Source organism: Eleutherodactylus coqui, chromosome 9 (assembly GCF_035609145.1).
Source record: "Eleutherodactylus coqui strain aEleCoq1 chromosome 9, aEleCoq1.hap1, whole genome shotgun sequence".
Lineage (NCBI taxonomy): Eukaryota > Metazoa > Chordata > Amphibia > Anura > Eleutherodactylidae > Eleutherodactylus > Eleutherodactylus coqui.
The window spans coordinates 122082011-122098505 of NC_089845.1; the positions used below are offsets into that span (position 1 = coordinate 122082011).

Sequence of the window (16495 nt, forward strand, 5' to 3'; positions counted from 1 at the left end):
AAAAAAGAAAAAGTAAAAAAAAAAACCCTTTTTTGTGCTTTTTCCGCTATTAATATTAAAAAAATGTAACTTAAAATCCCACATATTTGGTATTGACGTACCCATAACAACTCGCACAACAAATTGAACACACTTTTTAACCCGCACTGCAAAAAGCGTAAAAAAACCCCTAAAAAAATGAAGGCAAAATGCTTTTTTTTAAAAAAAAAAAAAAAAGCACAGATGGCTTCCATTGCAGTCAACGGAAGCCATCCAACCCCTGGCAATTCCAAAAGGTCAATTTCAAAATCTCCCCGGATCTGCGTAATCGACGGTGCAACAGCGTGGCATTCTCTAAACTGCGCATGTGCGCTGGCGTGCCGGCCGGCATATCCACATCACAGACAGGAAGAATCCGGAGAGGTACGCGGTGTGGGGGTGGGGGGGGGATCACCGGCCGGCACAGGGTCTTATTCCGCTGCGGAATCCGACCCGGCTGTGTGCATTTGTCCTACAGCCTGACTATTAACTTAGTTTAATTCATTTTTGCGCTAAAATTTTGTCGCAGTTTTTGGCCATCACGTTTAGGCTTAGTACCAGCATCCCTTTCTTGCGCCCTCTACCCTTTTTACAGAAGTGGCGAAAAAAGTGTGTAAAAGTGTTTTAAACATAACAGAAATGTGGTGCGGAGCATGCAAGGCAGTTTTCTGGTCCATTTTCTATATTAAATCTCCGAATTCGCATCAAAATCCACACCAAATGCTTTTAATTTCGGTGCGGATGTTCCCACTGTGGAAAATCTGCACCAAATCTGCTATGTGTAAATGCCCCTTCAATTGTTGTGGGTGACCATGTAGGCGTCTTGGCAGATAGCTGTTTTCTACTTGGGGTTTTGTTACCTGCTGGTTCAGAATAATGTGTGTTTTTAAAGAAATCAATGCTAGCGACATTGCGCTTTTTGGAGTCATCACCTACCAACTGGTTGCTCCAAAGCTTCATGTCTCTTTAACCCCTTAGGCGTCATGTCCACGGGGAAAATCAGGCCCGCTACGGATTCTCCATGGAGAATCCGCAGCGGGTCCCTCCTGCCCCGCCGACATGAGGGCTGAAAATAAGAATAAACTCACCTGCTGCGGGCCGTGCGTGTCTTCCTTCCTTTGCGGCCGGATCTTCTTTCTTCGGCCCGGTGGATGTGCCCGGCACGCTGGCTGCGTGCCGCACGCATGCGCCGGGCACTTCCACCGGGCCGAAGAACGAAGTTTCTGGCCGCGAAGGAAGGAAGACCTGCATCGCCCTGAGCAGGTGAGTTTAATTCAGGTGCGGGTCTCCTGCGGATCCGGACGGCTTCCATAGGCTTCAATAGAAGCCTGCGGGAGCCGTCCCCGCTGGAGACCCGCACCTAAATGGAGCATGTCCTGACTTTTTCTTGCACGCTGGACCCGCACCTGCAGGGAAAAATGACATCCGCAGGTATTTAACTACCTGCGGGTTTTTAATGCATCCCTATGGGGCGCGGATCCGTGTGCAGGAAAAACGCTGCGGATTTAAAATCCGAATTTGCCCGTGGACATGAGGCTCCAGGAAATACAGTTACATCATGGAGGTTCGGGGTTTGTATGGAGGGGGATTGGGAACCGATCCCACTGCATACAATGTGGGTGCTGGCTGTTTCTTACAGCTGACGACAGCTGGGATCAGAGCTCATGCTTAACTCTTTAAATGCTGAAGTTAATTCTGACATCAGAGTTTAGGGGTCCAGAACAGCCACCCCAGGATGAGATTGCGTGGTGCCATTTGATGGCCATGGCAGCCAGGAGGCCTTGTAAAAGCTGCCATTCCAGATTGTCTATCAAGTCAAAATGCCTGTGACTGCCTGTCAGATTGTGGTTTAATAGAATACTATGGTATTCCATTATACTGCAGGAGCGATCAAATGGTTGCAAGTTCAATTCCCCTATGTAGACTAGTTTATAAAAATCAGTTTAAAAAAGTTTTATCAATTATTTCAAAAAGGTAATAAAAATTAAGAAAAAACATTTTCCTATTAGAATAAAATCACAATAAAAAAAAAAAACGTATTTGGTATCACTGCGTCTATAAACGTTTGATCTATCAAAGTAACGCATTATTTATCCCACATGGTCAACGTCGTCAGAAAAAAGTTACATGTCAGAATTGTATTTTTTTGGGGGTCACATGTCTTCAAGAAAAATGTAATAAAAAAGTGATCAAAAGTCACATTTGCTCCAAAATGTTAACAATAGAAACTACAGGGTGTCACACAAAGAATGAGGCCTCGCACAAGTATGTAATTTTGACATGACAGTCTTGGGACCTTTCAGGAGGCCCCTGGCTGTCATGACACCCGCACGGCTCCCTGCGATCTCATGGCTAGGGGGATTTAAATGCTGCTGTTAGAATTGACAGCGGCATTTAAAAGGTTAACAGCCCTGATGGGCCGCCGGGTGTCGGCTGTAAGAAACAGCCAGCACCCAGAATGTATGAAGAGAGATCACCACGCAAAACGCGTGTCAGCGGTCACTAAGGGGTTAAAACGAGAAATCCAGCAGCACTTAGGGCCCATTCATATTGGTGTATTTTCTGTCCGTATCTTTTTCACAGGCTGAATACTCATAGAATTTAGGCCACCTGCACATTGGTGTATTTGCATTGCGGAATCTGGAGTGGGCGTCCGCCTCTGGATTCCACAGCAAATACCACCCATAGCATGCTATGGAAAAGTGTTTTTTTCCTGCCCATGAGCCAAAATCAACCCCGATTTCCCGCTTGCGGGGGGGATTTCCCGCTTGCGGCGGGGAAATCGCAGCATGCTCTATTTTCAGGCGGATTCCATGCGAACAGCTTCCATTGAAGTCAATGGAAGCCATCCAACCCACGGCCCTTTGCAATTATCATTGCAGAAAGGTTGCAGAATCCACGTCATTGCCTAATGACGGCTGGCACATTCGCAGTACAGAAAATGAAGAATCCGGAGAGGTACGCAGGGTCACCAGCCGGGCACATGGTCGGATCCTGCCAGTGGAATCTGACCTAGTCGTGTGCAAGTGGCCTAAATTAGGGTAATCACATATGCATTTTTTTACGAAAGTGAAAAAAAAAATCACAACATGTCCTATTTTAAGCCCCCAAACAAGTACAGGACTGATAATAACATGTATTGCTTGGAATAATAAAAGTTCTTTGCCCTGTAATTCCCACTTGTGAGCACTGGGTGGCGCCTGTGTAACACGCGTAGATGAGAGTAGAGCGGCCCGAGCGGGAGGGCGTGACGTCATGACTGTGCGACGGTGTGTACAGAGGAGCAATGTGGCAGCTGGAGAGGGAGAGTGCGGGAGGTAATCACTTTCTCCTATGGTGTACACACTGGGGGGCTGACTTGGCCCTGCAAGGGTCCGTGTGGGGGCACTCCCTGTAGATGGGTGCAGCACATGTAATCCATAATACTTATGGCCTTCCTATAGAGTTCACACGCAGAGTTATAGAAACCTCTGTTGCCCATAGCAACCAATCACAGCACAGCTTTCATTTTTATAGAGCGTGGTAAGAAATGAAAGCTGCGCTGTGATTGGTTGCGTTGTCAACAATAGTGGTTTTTCATTTGTCTCGTGAATTTTCACTATATTGTGCATTTAGGAAAACTATTTTTTTTTCTCTGCAACTTTTTTTTTTTTTAAGGGAATAACCAGACTGAAAGTCTTTCAAGTAATTATGAAAAAGCAACAAACTACATTTTTTGTGGTGTTTTTCCTCCTCTTTGATAATTTTGTTGTACGGCGACACTCTCACGTGCGCTTTTTACCGCGATTACCGTGGCAAAACGCTTCCATTGTTTTCAATAGGGCCTCTCAGTCGCGCACTTGATCACAGTATTTTCTAACTCCGTGATTTTCAAGCGGTCTGCTCTATTTTACCACATATTTGCGCTTTTTAAAGCTTCTCATCACCCATCACAATGATGGGGTGCGTTAAAAACCACGGCTGGACGCAGTAACCTGCATCAGAAAACAGCGGTAAAATTGCGGCAAAACGCTGTGCTCGAAATTGCGACTTTTTGCCGACACTGTTTGAGAGTGGCCGAAGGCTCCATTTAGAACCCCGAACACAGATCTGGCGAATGCCGGATGAAAATGTGCGTGCAGGAACCAAACAGACACCATTATGGTCCACGGTGCCAGTTCACAACGCTTGGGTCCGTGACGAGGCGGATCTGCTCAGGCATCTACTCCCACGAAGGCCATTCATGTAAACGGCCATGTGTCACCGTATTCTTAAAAGGGGTTGTGTATTTTTCGCGATCCCTCAGTCCCCGTTCATGTGGTGTATGCGTATTTCTGCACGCCTGAGCGCTGCGCATTTGCGAAATGAACAATGCTTTGTTGCGCAGGCATCACCGTACTTTTTGTGCCCACAAGGCAGGTTCCTTCGTGCCGCAAACAAAGGCACACCGATTGCTGACCAGTCTGAGTTCCAAATGTGTTCTTTTGCCTGCACAATTCCGCAGTGTTTCACGCATCTCCAGCATAATACGTACACATTTGCGCATCCCCATTAACTTCTATGGGGACTTTTGGTCACAAATACATAAGAAAATTCTGGGTTTTTTTTTTTTTTAACTTGACCGAATGCGCAGCAAAACTACATGCATATGAATGAACTTGTTGAAATCAGTGGGTTCTAATTAGAGATGAGCGAGTATACTCGCTAAGGGCAATTATTGCTTAAGCGAGCATTGCCCTTAGCGAGTACCTGCCCGCTCGGGAGCAAAGATTCGGCTGCCGGCAGGGAGCTGCGGGGGAGAGTGGGGAGGAACGGAGCCGAACCTTCTCTGCCGAGCGGGGAGATACTCTCTAAGGGCAATGCACGATCGAGGAATTGTCTTTAGCGAGTATGCTCGCTCATCTCTAGTTCTAATCTTTACATATTGTACGCCTGCGAATACGCCCGTGTGAGGGGGGGCCTAAAGAACAAGTATTTACTAGCGCTAAATCCCGTTCCAAGGTTTGACTGCTCGGTGCCTCCTTCCTGATGATGATCCCGGGGGTATTAGCAGATTGGCTCATTAGATGTAAGCAGCACTGGACTAGTAATCTCCTGTAATGCAATTATTGGGTCTCCAAGGCCACACGGAGCCGCGATCCTCTATACCTGACGCTGCGCGCCGCTCACCTGCCCACTTCAAAAGAGTTTCTTATTCCAGCACTAAAGGGAAGATCCTCGTGTTTTTCGAAGTTTGATAGCTTATATATTGTACATGCGTTGCTTTTTTCCGTCATTAAGGATGATCCGTGCACCGCTGCTGGCGTGTCTAAGTAAATATCTGTATTCTCCGTACAATACCAAGTATTGTGCATCTCTTCTCATCATTTGCTCATCTGTTGTTCCTCCTGAATACTTTGGTAATGCCCAGTTCATTTATTCCTTTCGTGTCATACAGGTGTGTTACTACATTGCACTCATAGGGCAGTCAGCTTTCATTGAGACCCCCCCCAATCTGGTAACACCTAGTTGTCAATTTATGCATAAAGTTCTAGGAGGAGTAACAGACGAAGCGCAGAACATGGAGGTCTAAGAATGCTCCAGAATGTATTAATTCTTAAGTATTTATTATAAGGGTATTTACTATTGATGCGCCGTCCATCAGTAGTTGGGTCCATCACTCAGAGTCCCCCAAATCAGATGATCCTCTGATCGTAGTCAGTGCAGCCGAGCTGGACTTCCGCATCGGTGATCAGAGCCGAAAGTGTAATAGAAGGGCTTCATCTTCCATTGAAATCTGACTCTGACAGCCAATGCACATGTCCACCTCGGCTGCACTGACAACATTTGGAGGGATCCCCGCGAGCACTAGACCCCAGCCGATCAACTATTGATGACCTATCCCGAGAAAAGGTCATCAATAGTAAAGCCCGAAGTACCCCTCTAATCATTATTTATTAATGCTCAAGTTATTTATTACAGGGGTTTTCTATAACTAAATTGACAATGATCCATCCTCCGGATAGGTCCTCAAGAATTGATCGTCAGGATCCCCACTAATTGGCTGATTGAAGTGGCAGCCGCACTCGGTTAAGGGCTATAGCCGTTTCAGTTCATACCAGGCACAGCATATTGTGACATCATGGAAATGACGAGGTGCTCTATCAAGTGCTGTGCCCTCTTCAATCAGATGGTCGGTGGGGATCTCAAATGGCGGACTCTGCTGATCAGCTACTGATGACTTATCCTGAGGATTGGTCATCAATAATATAGCCCTGGGAAACCCCTTTAAAACAGACGGGACAAGTCTTCTTTAAATAGGGAAGATGGAACAATACCTCTGCAGCGCCACCTATTGGTAGGCAGCATTCCTGCAAGTCAATTTCAGACTTTTTGAACAAGCCGTATAACAATGACTGGGAATTGTAAGCCAAAGCTAGAATAACCATACACAGACAGCTGTTTCTGGATGATTTGCCCTCATCAGTATACCGTAGGTTTCTGGCTTGGCGAGTGAGTGGCCTATAGACGTGGGTCAGGTCTTCTTTAGAAACTAATTTATTTTTTTTAGCTGAAAATTTGCAAATTCTCCACTTCCTGTTACTTCGTATGACTGTTGACTGGCTAAACTTACAGTCACAGTCCAATAGATGTGAATGGAGACACCAGCAGCTAATCAGGCGATGATGTTGCGGTTGCCTCGGATCGGCCGCAGTGTGTACGGAGGACCTTTTGTCACAGTTTAGGAAAATAGTTCAAAAATGTTATCCTAAGACTTGGGGTTCCTGCTTCCATTGATATCGTTACTGTAATGGTAATCTGGTTTCCTTGTCATCACCAGGAGTGAGCCACCCCTTTCTCTCTGGCGCGGAGTACGTGGTGGGCCGGAAGAACTGTACAGTACTGATTGAGGATGACCAGTCCATCAGCAGAGCTCATGCCACGTTCTCTGTGCGCCATCCGCCCTCCAGCCTGGTAAGTGCCAGTTGGGAGGATTCAGAGCTACCCCGTGCTGCCCGCGGGTTCCCGCACTCCCCCAGTCCCACACCCCTCTGATGAAGCCACTCCCCGCGCCCCCTCCCTCTTCTCCCCTCTCTGTGGGGTTTTTATGCCATTGTGGTTACATGACAATGGGGGGTGCAGTTGTGTGGAGCTCCTGCTATACTGACATTCAGGATGTTTTTTCATATATTTTGCATATTTTTACATTAGTTCTGCTTGTGATAGCAGCCATACTTTTCACTTTTTTTTCCCTCAGAATGGCTGTATAATGCATCCCCTTAGTGGCAGAATTTTCTTGTTATTTTTTCTTAATTTCATTGAAGGGATTGTACCGAAATACACTTTTATCACTCATCCTATGGATCAGTAATAAGGGTCTGATCCATGGGAGTCTCATCTCAGAGACCCCCACTGATTCCATGACCGGTGGTCCTGTATTTCTCTGCACCCAACCGCTGTGATGTTAGGTTGATTGGAGCGGTGGTCGTACATGCACGGTGCCGCTCCATTTATTTCAATGGGGCTGACAGAAATGGCTAAGTATAAGAACTCATCTATCTCTAGCAGTCCAATTGAAAATGATTGGAGCAACGCTGTGCATGCACGACTACTAATCACTGCGGGAGTGCAGAAAGCCCACAGAGAGGGGGACTTGGGACCCCTGTACTCGGTATTGATGAGACCCCCACTAATCAGACTTTTATCACCTATGTATTATATTCTACTACTGTATCCATGGCAGAACCCCAAGAAAGTAGGGCATCAGGGAGTCTGGAAACGCCACCAGTCCTCTGATCCCAGGACAGAGTTCGTCCTGGAAAGGGGCTGTCACTTTAACCCCTTAAGGACACGGCCTATTTTGGCGTGGAGGACCAATCAATTTTTGGTAGATTTTCATCTCCATTTTTCAAAAGCCATAACTGTTTTATTTTTCAGTCGACGCGGCCGTATGAGGGCTTGTTTTTTGTGTGGCGAACTGTAGTTTTTATTGGTGCCATTCTTGGGTACATAGACTATATTGTAAAACTTTTATACATTTTTTTTATGATCGCAGGGAGAGAAAACGGATCAATTCTGCCATAGATTTTTTTTTTAAAGTGGTAATTATGCAGCATAAATGATAGACTACATTTTTTCTGCGGTCGGTACGGTCACAACGATACCAGAATTCTTACCTTTTTTTTAGGTTTTTCCACTTTTTGTAATAAAAACCCTTTTTTGGAATTCTTTTTTAGTTTTCTAAATTGCTGCATTCAAAGTCCTATAACTTTTTTATTTTTCCATGGACGGAGCTCTGTGAGGGCGTATTTTTTTCAAGACGAGCTGTAGTTTTTATTGGTATCATTTTTGAGTACATACTTTTTTTATCACTTTTATTGCGTTTTTTGGGAGGCAAAATGCTAAGTTTTAGAATTTTGCCTCAGTTTTTTAGTGGATTTCTTTTACACTTTTTGCTGTGCAGGATAGAAAGTGTGTTTGATTTATTGTACGGGTCTTTAAGGACACGATGATACCAAATATGCGTTTCTTTTTTTTTTATGCTAATATGAGAAAAAGCATAAAACGGGGTGTTGTTTTTTTACATTTTTAATTTTTGTACATTGTTTTGGTTTTTTTTTTTTTTTTTTACACCCATCTGTGTCCCTCTGAGGGACTTACACCATACCACTGATGATTGCTATGATAAGGCATTGCAGGAATTCTCTCCTGCAATGCCTTATCACTTATACAGCGATTACGGGCTCTGGCAATGCAGGACGACGGTATCTGGCAATGCAGGACGCCGCTATCTGGCATCCTGTTGCCATAGCACCCAGCCGGGCTCTCTGCGATAACATCACTCCCTCTGTGAACCCTTTCCCTGCCGCGATCTACTTAGATCACGGCAGGGAAGAGGTTAACAGCAGGGGGCGCATCTCCGATGCACCCACGCTATTGCAGTGGGAGGCCCGCTATCAGTAACAGCCGGCTCCCGCTGCCGGATAATGCGAGATCTGTCATGATGTCGCGCTATCCCTATGACGTAAGGGTACGTCATTTTGCGGGACGTACTCCACTGCCATGACATACCCTTACGTTATGGGGAAGGAAATGGGTTAAACTGGACTCCGGACCTGGAGAAACAAAGATGGCGTAACCACTTCTTTGACTACCTGATGCACACTGTGCATAGCATGCATGGGTAGTGTAAGACACTACATACTGCTCCTACTGGCCAGGTGTGCTCATGTGGACGGCACTGGTTAATCAAAGCAGGTGTACATCAGATTGGTAGAGAAGCTTGTGCCGCCATCTTTGTTTCTCCAGACCTGGACAGTCGCTTTAAACAGTGGGTCTTGGAGGTTGCTCTCATTCGGCCGCTTGAGCAGGAGCGCAGCTTAGAAAGCCAAACAACGTCTCCAGGGGAGCACGGCACACGCGTGTAAGGTTAGATCACATGAACAGTTGCGATACGCCATATCAGAGCAACCAGTAGTACAGATGCAATCTATAAAGATAAGGGACAGGTGATTAACGGGAATTGGCACAGTGCTGCCAGAGGATTGACATGGGCTTAATCCGTGCGGATCCCCTTTAAATAGAGGAGCATATCTGTGGTACTCAGCTTAGTTGCAGATTTTTGCAACGATTTTGGAGGTGGAATGAACATGGAAAAGTCGGATGTGTATTCTGCAGTGTGACTGAACCCTAAGGGGCAAAGAATGGAATAGGGAGTAAATTCGGTCATAGAGAGCGCATTCATAATTGCACTCCGAGCATGCTCAGAGTGTGAAGAACATAGAAACAAGGAATGTAGTATTGGGCAGTAACTGCTGTCGGCTACCCCCCCCCCCCTCCTTCCCCTCTACCGGCCTGTGGAGATTAAAAGGGTTTTCCAATCTTGGCTTTTCACAGCAGAGATGGGAAACTGCTGTTATTACTAGCGGCCACCGACCCAAGCGCTTAGCGCAGCCCTGTTTCCCTCGCTCTTATTGAAGTGAATGGGAGGTACAGAGATAGTGTAGCACTATGCTGTTTATGTAGCTCCCGTTAACGTCAACGAGAACTATGGAAATAGCGCTGCACTAAGCGCTCAGCTTTTTGCCACAAGTGGCTAAAATGGCTTTCAGGTTTTCGCATCCCAAACATGGAAAGCCAAGACAGAAGGGTGCATGTCTATGGGTTACAGAAGTCGGAGGGTGTATTACCCCCTACAGGTCCAGTGAATACACTTGTCAGCGGGTTAGTGGTGATGCCAGGGGAGAGGCGGAATACACCCAGCCAGGAATAAGAGGGGTAGGGCTCTCTTACACGGGCCCACGATCCAGCCAGAACCAGAATGATTATCGCTCAGTGTAAATCTATGCAGCGACTGAACGACAAAGGAGAATTTGTTCACGACGGCTCGGCCGAGTAAACAGGCAGTTGTTAATTCATGAAGGACTGCCTGTTTACTGTGAATGGAAGCCGCCTACATTTATTTAGTGATGATCGTTCTTGTGTCAAAGTGCCTGAGAGGTCATCCCATGTAGAAGGCCCCATAGAGCTGACAGCAGTTACTACCTAATACTACAGTCCTGTTTCTATGCTCCTCACGCTCTGAGCATGCTCAGAGCATAATGATGAATACGACCAAACTAGGTTTAACTACACAGTTTCAGGTTTTGCCGTTATTTCCAGCAAGAACATGAAAAATGTGTTATTTTCTGTCACTGACCATCGCACATGATGCGTGTTTCAATCGAAAGGCGACCAATAACGGCAAAACTTCTTAAAGTTTGCAGAAATTATGAAATCCTTGAATGCATGCCGAGCAAAATAAAAGAAATGCTTTTTGTAGTCCATCTTCTGATGAAGGGGTTAAATAGCTGCAAGGGTCGTCAGACGAGACGTTCCTGATCTGTATATCATTCTAACAAATATTGCCGCGGTATAACCTGAGGTGGTTCTGTTTCAGGGACAACCAGGCGTGATCCCCGTTCTAACCATTAAAGACTCCTCCAAGTATGGCACATTCGTTAATGGAGACAAGATGGAGATCGGCAGCTCTAGAACCCTGAAGTCCGGAGACAAAGTCACGTTTGGCGTCTACAACAGCAAGTTCAGGTGGGAGCTGCACTGTCTCTGAAGTCGGACCGTATAAATGCGTTTGCAGGAAATACAAACTCGGCACTCTGCACAATCTGGTGCTAGACTTGTTACTCACAAGACATTGGGCGGTCCACAAATGGGCGAATGTTTTTGGTCATAAGACCTTCACATGCCATATTGCACCGCTGACAGTCTTGTTGGGCGCTGGTTGGTACCGTGTACATGTTTCCGACGTATCGGATGCCACACGGTGCCCTGGTTTTGCGATTATCAGACTGCTGTATAGAAAGGGGCTGTTGTGTATCATTATAGGCTGAGTTATTCTACTTCTGCTATTATGTTGGTAGACTAGTTAAAGAATATCCTGGATTCATATTAGCACCGCATTGAAGGGAGTAGGGGATAACTTGCTGATCGCTGCTCAGACCTCTGCCGATCCCAAGAACGAGACTCCCACTCTCCTGTGACTGCGGCGCTCACTTCTCCCCCACAGTGACGTCACTCTCAATGAAGCGCTGGCTGCACATGTGCGGCCGGTGCTCCATTCAATTCAATGGGGCTGACGGAAATAGCCAAGTGGGTGCCGCTCAAGTACATTGGCAGTCCCATTGAAAGTGAATGGTGCGCTTGCATTGCATTCAGTCTTTTCCTCAGTGACGATGACAGGGGACATGGGAGTCCTGTTCTTGAGATTCGAATCGCTCGGGACACGGCCCACAAGTCATATCTTCCAAAGCAAGCCACCTGAATATAGGTTTTCTAACGCAAAATGAGGTCAGCCACTTGAGGTGGGACCCGGGAGGGACCCGAACGGCGCCTGCTAGGTGAGTGTTGCTTTTTTCTTTTTTTTTTCAGCTTCCTTGGCTGCTCTTTCAGCTGTAGTTTCAGTACAGCGTTTTTGCAAATGTCTGTGTGAGGGAGGCTTAACGGGCAGCAGTCAGCTGGGACCTCCCTTCCCGATGATCCTCTATGGCAGGCCTCTGAGGTCCAGGCAGCTTGCCCATCTCCTAGCCCGGATGTGGGCAAAGCTGTTCCTCCTGCCAGGATGGTGAAGACGCTGCTGGAGCAACCGCAGACTATGCTATTCTGGATGTCTGGCTGAGGGGGGCTTGCTTCAGCGGTGGTGGCATAGCAATCCGGCAAAGCAGTTCAAACTGAGAAAGGAGGCAATGGGATTTGCTTGGATGATAACGCTATAGGGGAGGTCTATGAGTGCTTTAAGAGCCCCCTGGGGGCAAATATGAAGAAAGAGGTGAAAGAGAAAATTTGCAGAATGAATATGTGTAAATTTTTTTCCCCCCTTCCCTCTGGAGAAAAATAATTTTGATTGGGGAAAGAGTGAAGATAGTAAGGAGGAAGAAAAGCATAGATGGTGTTGGATTCTACAGAAATTCATGAACTGGCTGTAGGCTTTCACCATCTTGGCTAGCGTTATAGGAGAGAAGTCACCAAAGCATTCTGCTATATTGATGTTATAGGAGAAACTCATCAGGTCTTTGGGGGCAAAACATGGCTTCGCTACAATGAGCAGTTTCGGCAGAGGTAGGTGGTCCGTCCAAGTATTCGATGGGATCACAAAGACATTGGCCTCTGTCGTGGCCCCTTCTCGTTATGGGCAGTCCCTTCCCCCGAGGAGCCAGTTCTTCCTGGAACTCTGAAAATGCAAGTTCCTTTGGGCATTTGGGGTAATCCAGTGGACAGAAACCTGGTGTGTGCTGTTGATTTAATGAGGGACGATGCAAGTTCGTAGCAGGTGTAAATTTAAACAGATCTGCTCCCAATGTAATGGCACGTCCCATGGAACTGGTCAGTTGGTTTCAGAAAGGAAAGGCAAAGGCATCATCGAACATTGTCCAAAGGGGATGCCTCCAGTGAGTTTTCCCAAGATGCTTCCATATTGAAGTAGGATCCCGGATCCACAAAAGGCATCCTTGTTAACGACTGGTTTCAAAGATGGTTTTCAGATTCCTTCCCCTTCATATTGGGTCCCCATCTCCACAAATAATCTTAGGTCAGCGCATCAGTTTCCCACCGTTTGTGACTGATAAATTAGTAACAGAAATAGGTCTTGGCCATATGGCCAGGCCTTTTAACATTCCCCTTTATCCGGACATGGTGGTTTCTCCTCTTGGGGCGGCACCCAAGAAGGAGCCAAACAAATTTCGTCTCATTTATCACTTTTCCCACCCTTGGGGTTTGTTGGTCAATGAAGGTATAGATTGGGAGCTGTGCTCTGTAGTGTTTAGATCATTCAATGTGGACGTTGTTTGCGTGCGATGGTACGAAAAAGAGGCTTTGCTGGCGAAGACCAGAATTGAGTTGGCTATTTTGACATCTTCCAGTAGTTCTTGAGAGCATTCGTCTACTCGGGTGTTATTGGGATGGGTCCTACTTTGTCGACTGGTGTTTGCTGATGGGTTGCTCCATCTCATACATATATTTTAAGGCTTTTGGCTTGTTTTAGGAGAGGATAGTGTTCAGCGTGGCAAACTCCAATTCTCTTATTCGCTACTTAGACGATTTTCTTGTTCATAGGCCCAGCTGGTTTGCTTATTTGTGAGACAGAGACAGTTCATTGTAGGGGCAGGGACTTATCTGGTGGGTTTAAGATTGTCGGGCAGAGATCTTTTACTTGGCTTCTGGCAAATGGTGTTATCGCAGCTATAAAGCGGGTGGAGAGGTCCTTGGAGTTGGTCGTAAATTGGTGGAAAGGGATTTCGTCAGTTGTACTGTCTCCTTAATTCATAGAGCAGTTGTGGTTGGTCTTGCGCATTTGGGACTCACACGGGGTTAAGTCCTGAGTAGTTTGCTGAAATTAACAAAGCCATCTTGGTGGCTAGTGGTGCCCCAGAGCCAGGTGGGTGTCGGCGGGGGGTAAAACATTGGTTCTGTTGTTCATCTCCATCCCATAAGTCAGTTCTCGACCCATGTAAAGGAAGATGAAATGAGCACCGATTTACATGCATTTCAATTGGCACTTGTTAGATTGTTCTGAGAACTCAACACATTCTACTCATTAAACCGGCATAAAATGTTGGTGGTCTTCACTTGTATTTTAAGTAAATGATGGATTATTCTCTGTCGGCAGAAAGCTAAATAAGAAAAAAATTCATGTACCAGATCCATTGTCGGCGCAGAGCCGTGCGTTGTGGATCTCTAATGAGGCCGGTTTAACACAAGGAATTATGGCCACAAAATCCCGGCCAGGCCGTCTGTCTAATGACATGAACTAATAGCATCACAGAGGGATGTAACGATGTTGGTTCGTGTCATTAACCCCTTCAAGACCAGAGATTTTTTGTTTAGTTTTTCATTTTCTCGTCCCCGCTTTCTTAAGAGCCGTAACTTTTTTTTTTTTTACATTTTCCGTCAGTGTAGTTGTATAACGGCCGGTTTTATGTGGGATGAGTTACGTTTATTTATGGTACTGTGATCACTTTTTATTCAGTGTTTTTGGAAGCCTGGATAACTAGAACGCTGCTATTTCATCATTCTGTACTTTTTTATGGTGTTTACTGTGCTTAATTAAATATTGTGACAATTTAATAATTTTAAACTTTTATGAACACTGCAATACCAAATGTGTGGGGGTTTTTTTGTTTTATTTATTTTTTTAATGAGAAAATAGAAAAGGGGGGGTTTGAACGTTTTAATATTTTTAATTTTTTTTCTTTCCACTTTTTTATAAAACGCTTTTATACATTTAGTTCCAAAGGGGACTTGAACTTGTGATCACTTGTAATATAAACTTCATCTGTTATGTAATGCATATAATTTTTTTTTTTTAATATTGTCTATGAAGACCTGCCACGGGCAGAACTTAATAGGCATCCAAGCACTGCCGCCCTGGGAGCCTTCACTAGGCACCGGCCTACTATACCAATCACGTTGCAGGGGATGTCGATGGAAGGAAATCCCCTCCAGCACCCCATCTGACTGCTTCGGCATATGGTGAACTTTGATTGTAGCATGTAAAGACTTTACCGCTGTGATTAGCGCTAACTCTGATTGTGGCAGTTGCTGGCTGTCAGCTGTGAAGGTGGCTGATAGAGATGACTTTGCTCCCAAGCCCACTCTATACACCCTCCATGACCACCCAACGTAAATTTACATATTTCGGTCGTGAATTGATTAAACAGAAGGCCTGGCTGGAATTGGTGTCCGTAATGTGGAATTCCCCAAAAAAGAGGTGTTACACTTGAGTGAAACCAGCCTCATTAGATGCAACCTCTTTCAGCTGATTTTGCCAGGGAAACCCACGACCAGCCAGGCATTCTCTGTAACCTAGGTACTGCAGGGGAACTTTAGTGTAGTGGCCCAATGGGTCCTACAAAAGCGCCTTGCCTTTTAATGGCAGCGCTCAGTTCATGTATAACCAGCAGGGGTTAACCGCTACTTAATTTGCCTTACGACAGCTATTAATAATCTGCAAGGTGGACAGTTAATTTTGATTGGTTGCCAGCAGATTGAATTCTGATTGGCTGCAAGCCAGTGGAGTGACAGTTGGGAGGCAGTTGATGGTGCAGGTCTGGGGAGTGAAGAGAGAGAGAAGTAGGAGAGGAGTCGTGTCGTAGTAATAGTGAGAAGATCATCAGTCAGTGAGATCTTGTCAGATCAGAACAGTAAAGTACCAGAGAGATTGTCAGTAAGGCCGCCTGCAGATGCCCGGGTCGGATCCGGCAGCGAGAATTCTCTCCGCGGGACCCGACCCGAGCGCCTGCAGAGAGCAGCGCGTACTCACGTGAGCCCCGCACAGAAATAGAACGTGCCACGTTTGTTTGCAGCACGAGATTTCGCGCGGCCAAACCACGGCCGTCTGCATAGGATTGCGTTTGTTAATGCAATCCTATGCAGGCTTCCAGCGGCGAAATTTCCGCCCGTCTGCAGGCGGCCTAAGTCGGATGTTAACCCGTTCCCGCTGCAGGGCGTAAGTTTACGTCCTGGCAGCCTGGTACTTCCCGCAACAGGACGTAAACTTACGTCCTGGAGATAGCGCGGGATCACATATGATCCCGCGCTATCCCGCAGCGGGAGCTGGCTGTCAGTCACAGCCGGCGTCCGGCTGCAACAGCGGGGGGCATCGGAGATGCAACTCCCGCTGTTAACCCCTTAGATCGCGGCAGGGAAAGAGTTCACAGAGGGAGCGGACTCCCTCTGTGTCTCCGGCCGGCTCTAACATCGTGAGAGCCCGGCCTGTCACCATGGCAACAGGACGCCAGACACTGGCGTCCTGTATTGCCTATGCCTATGATAGCTGTATAAGCGATAAGGCATGGCAGAGCAGTAGCTCTGCCATGCCTTATACCAGCGATCATCAGGGCAGTGGTTAAAGTCCCTCAGAGGCACACAAACAGTGTAAAAAAAACGAATAAAAAAAAAAATAAAACCCCACATATTTGGTATTGTCGCGTCCGTAACGACGCGTACAATAAGTTGCACATGCTTT

The 16495-nt window shown here is 46.3% G+C and overlaps 1 protein-coding gene across 1 annotated transcript in view; it reads left to right on the plus strand.

Moving 5' to 3' along the window:
• The first annotated feature begins 3220 nt into the window (after positions 1-3220).
• NBN (nibrin) overlaps positions 3221-16495 on the plus strand; it is a 72532-nt gene continuing 59257 nt past the window's right edge. Inside the window, exons 1-3 of the mRNA XM_066578433.1 lie at positions 3221-3335; positions 6818-6951; positions 10916-11064. Of these exons, the coding sequence (XP_066434530.1) occupies positions 3305-3335; positions 6818-6951; positions 10916-11064 (314 nt within the window). The 5' untranslated portion in view covers positions 3221-3304. The remainder of the gene's footprint in view (positions 3336-6817; positions 6952-10915; positions 11065-16495) is intronic.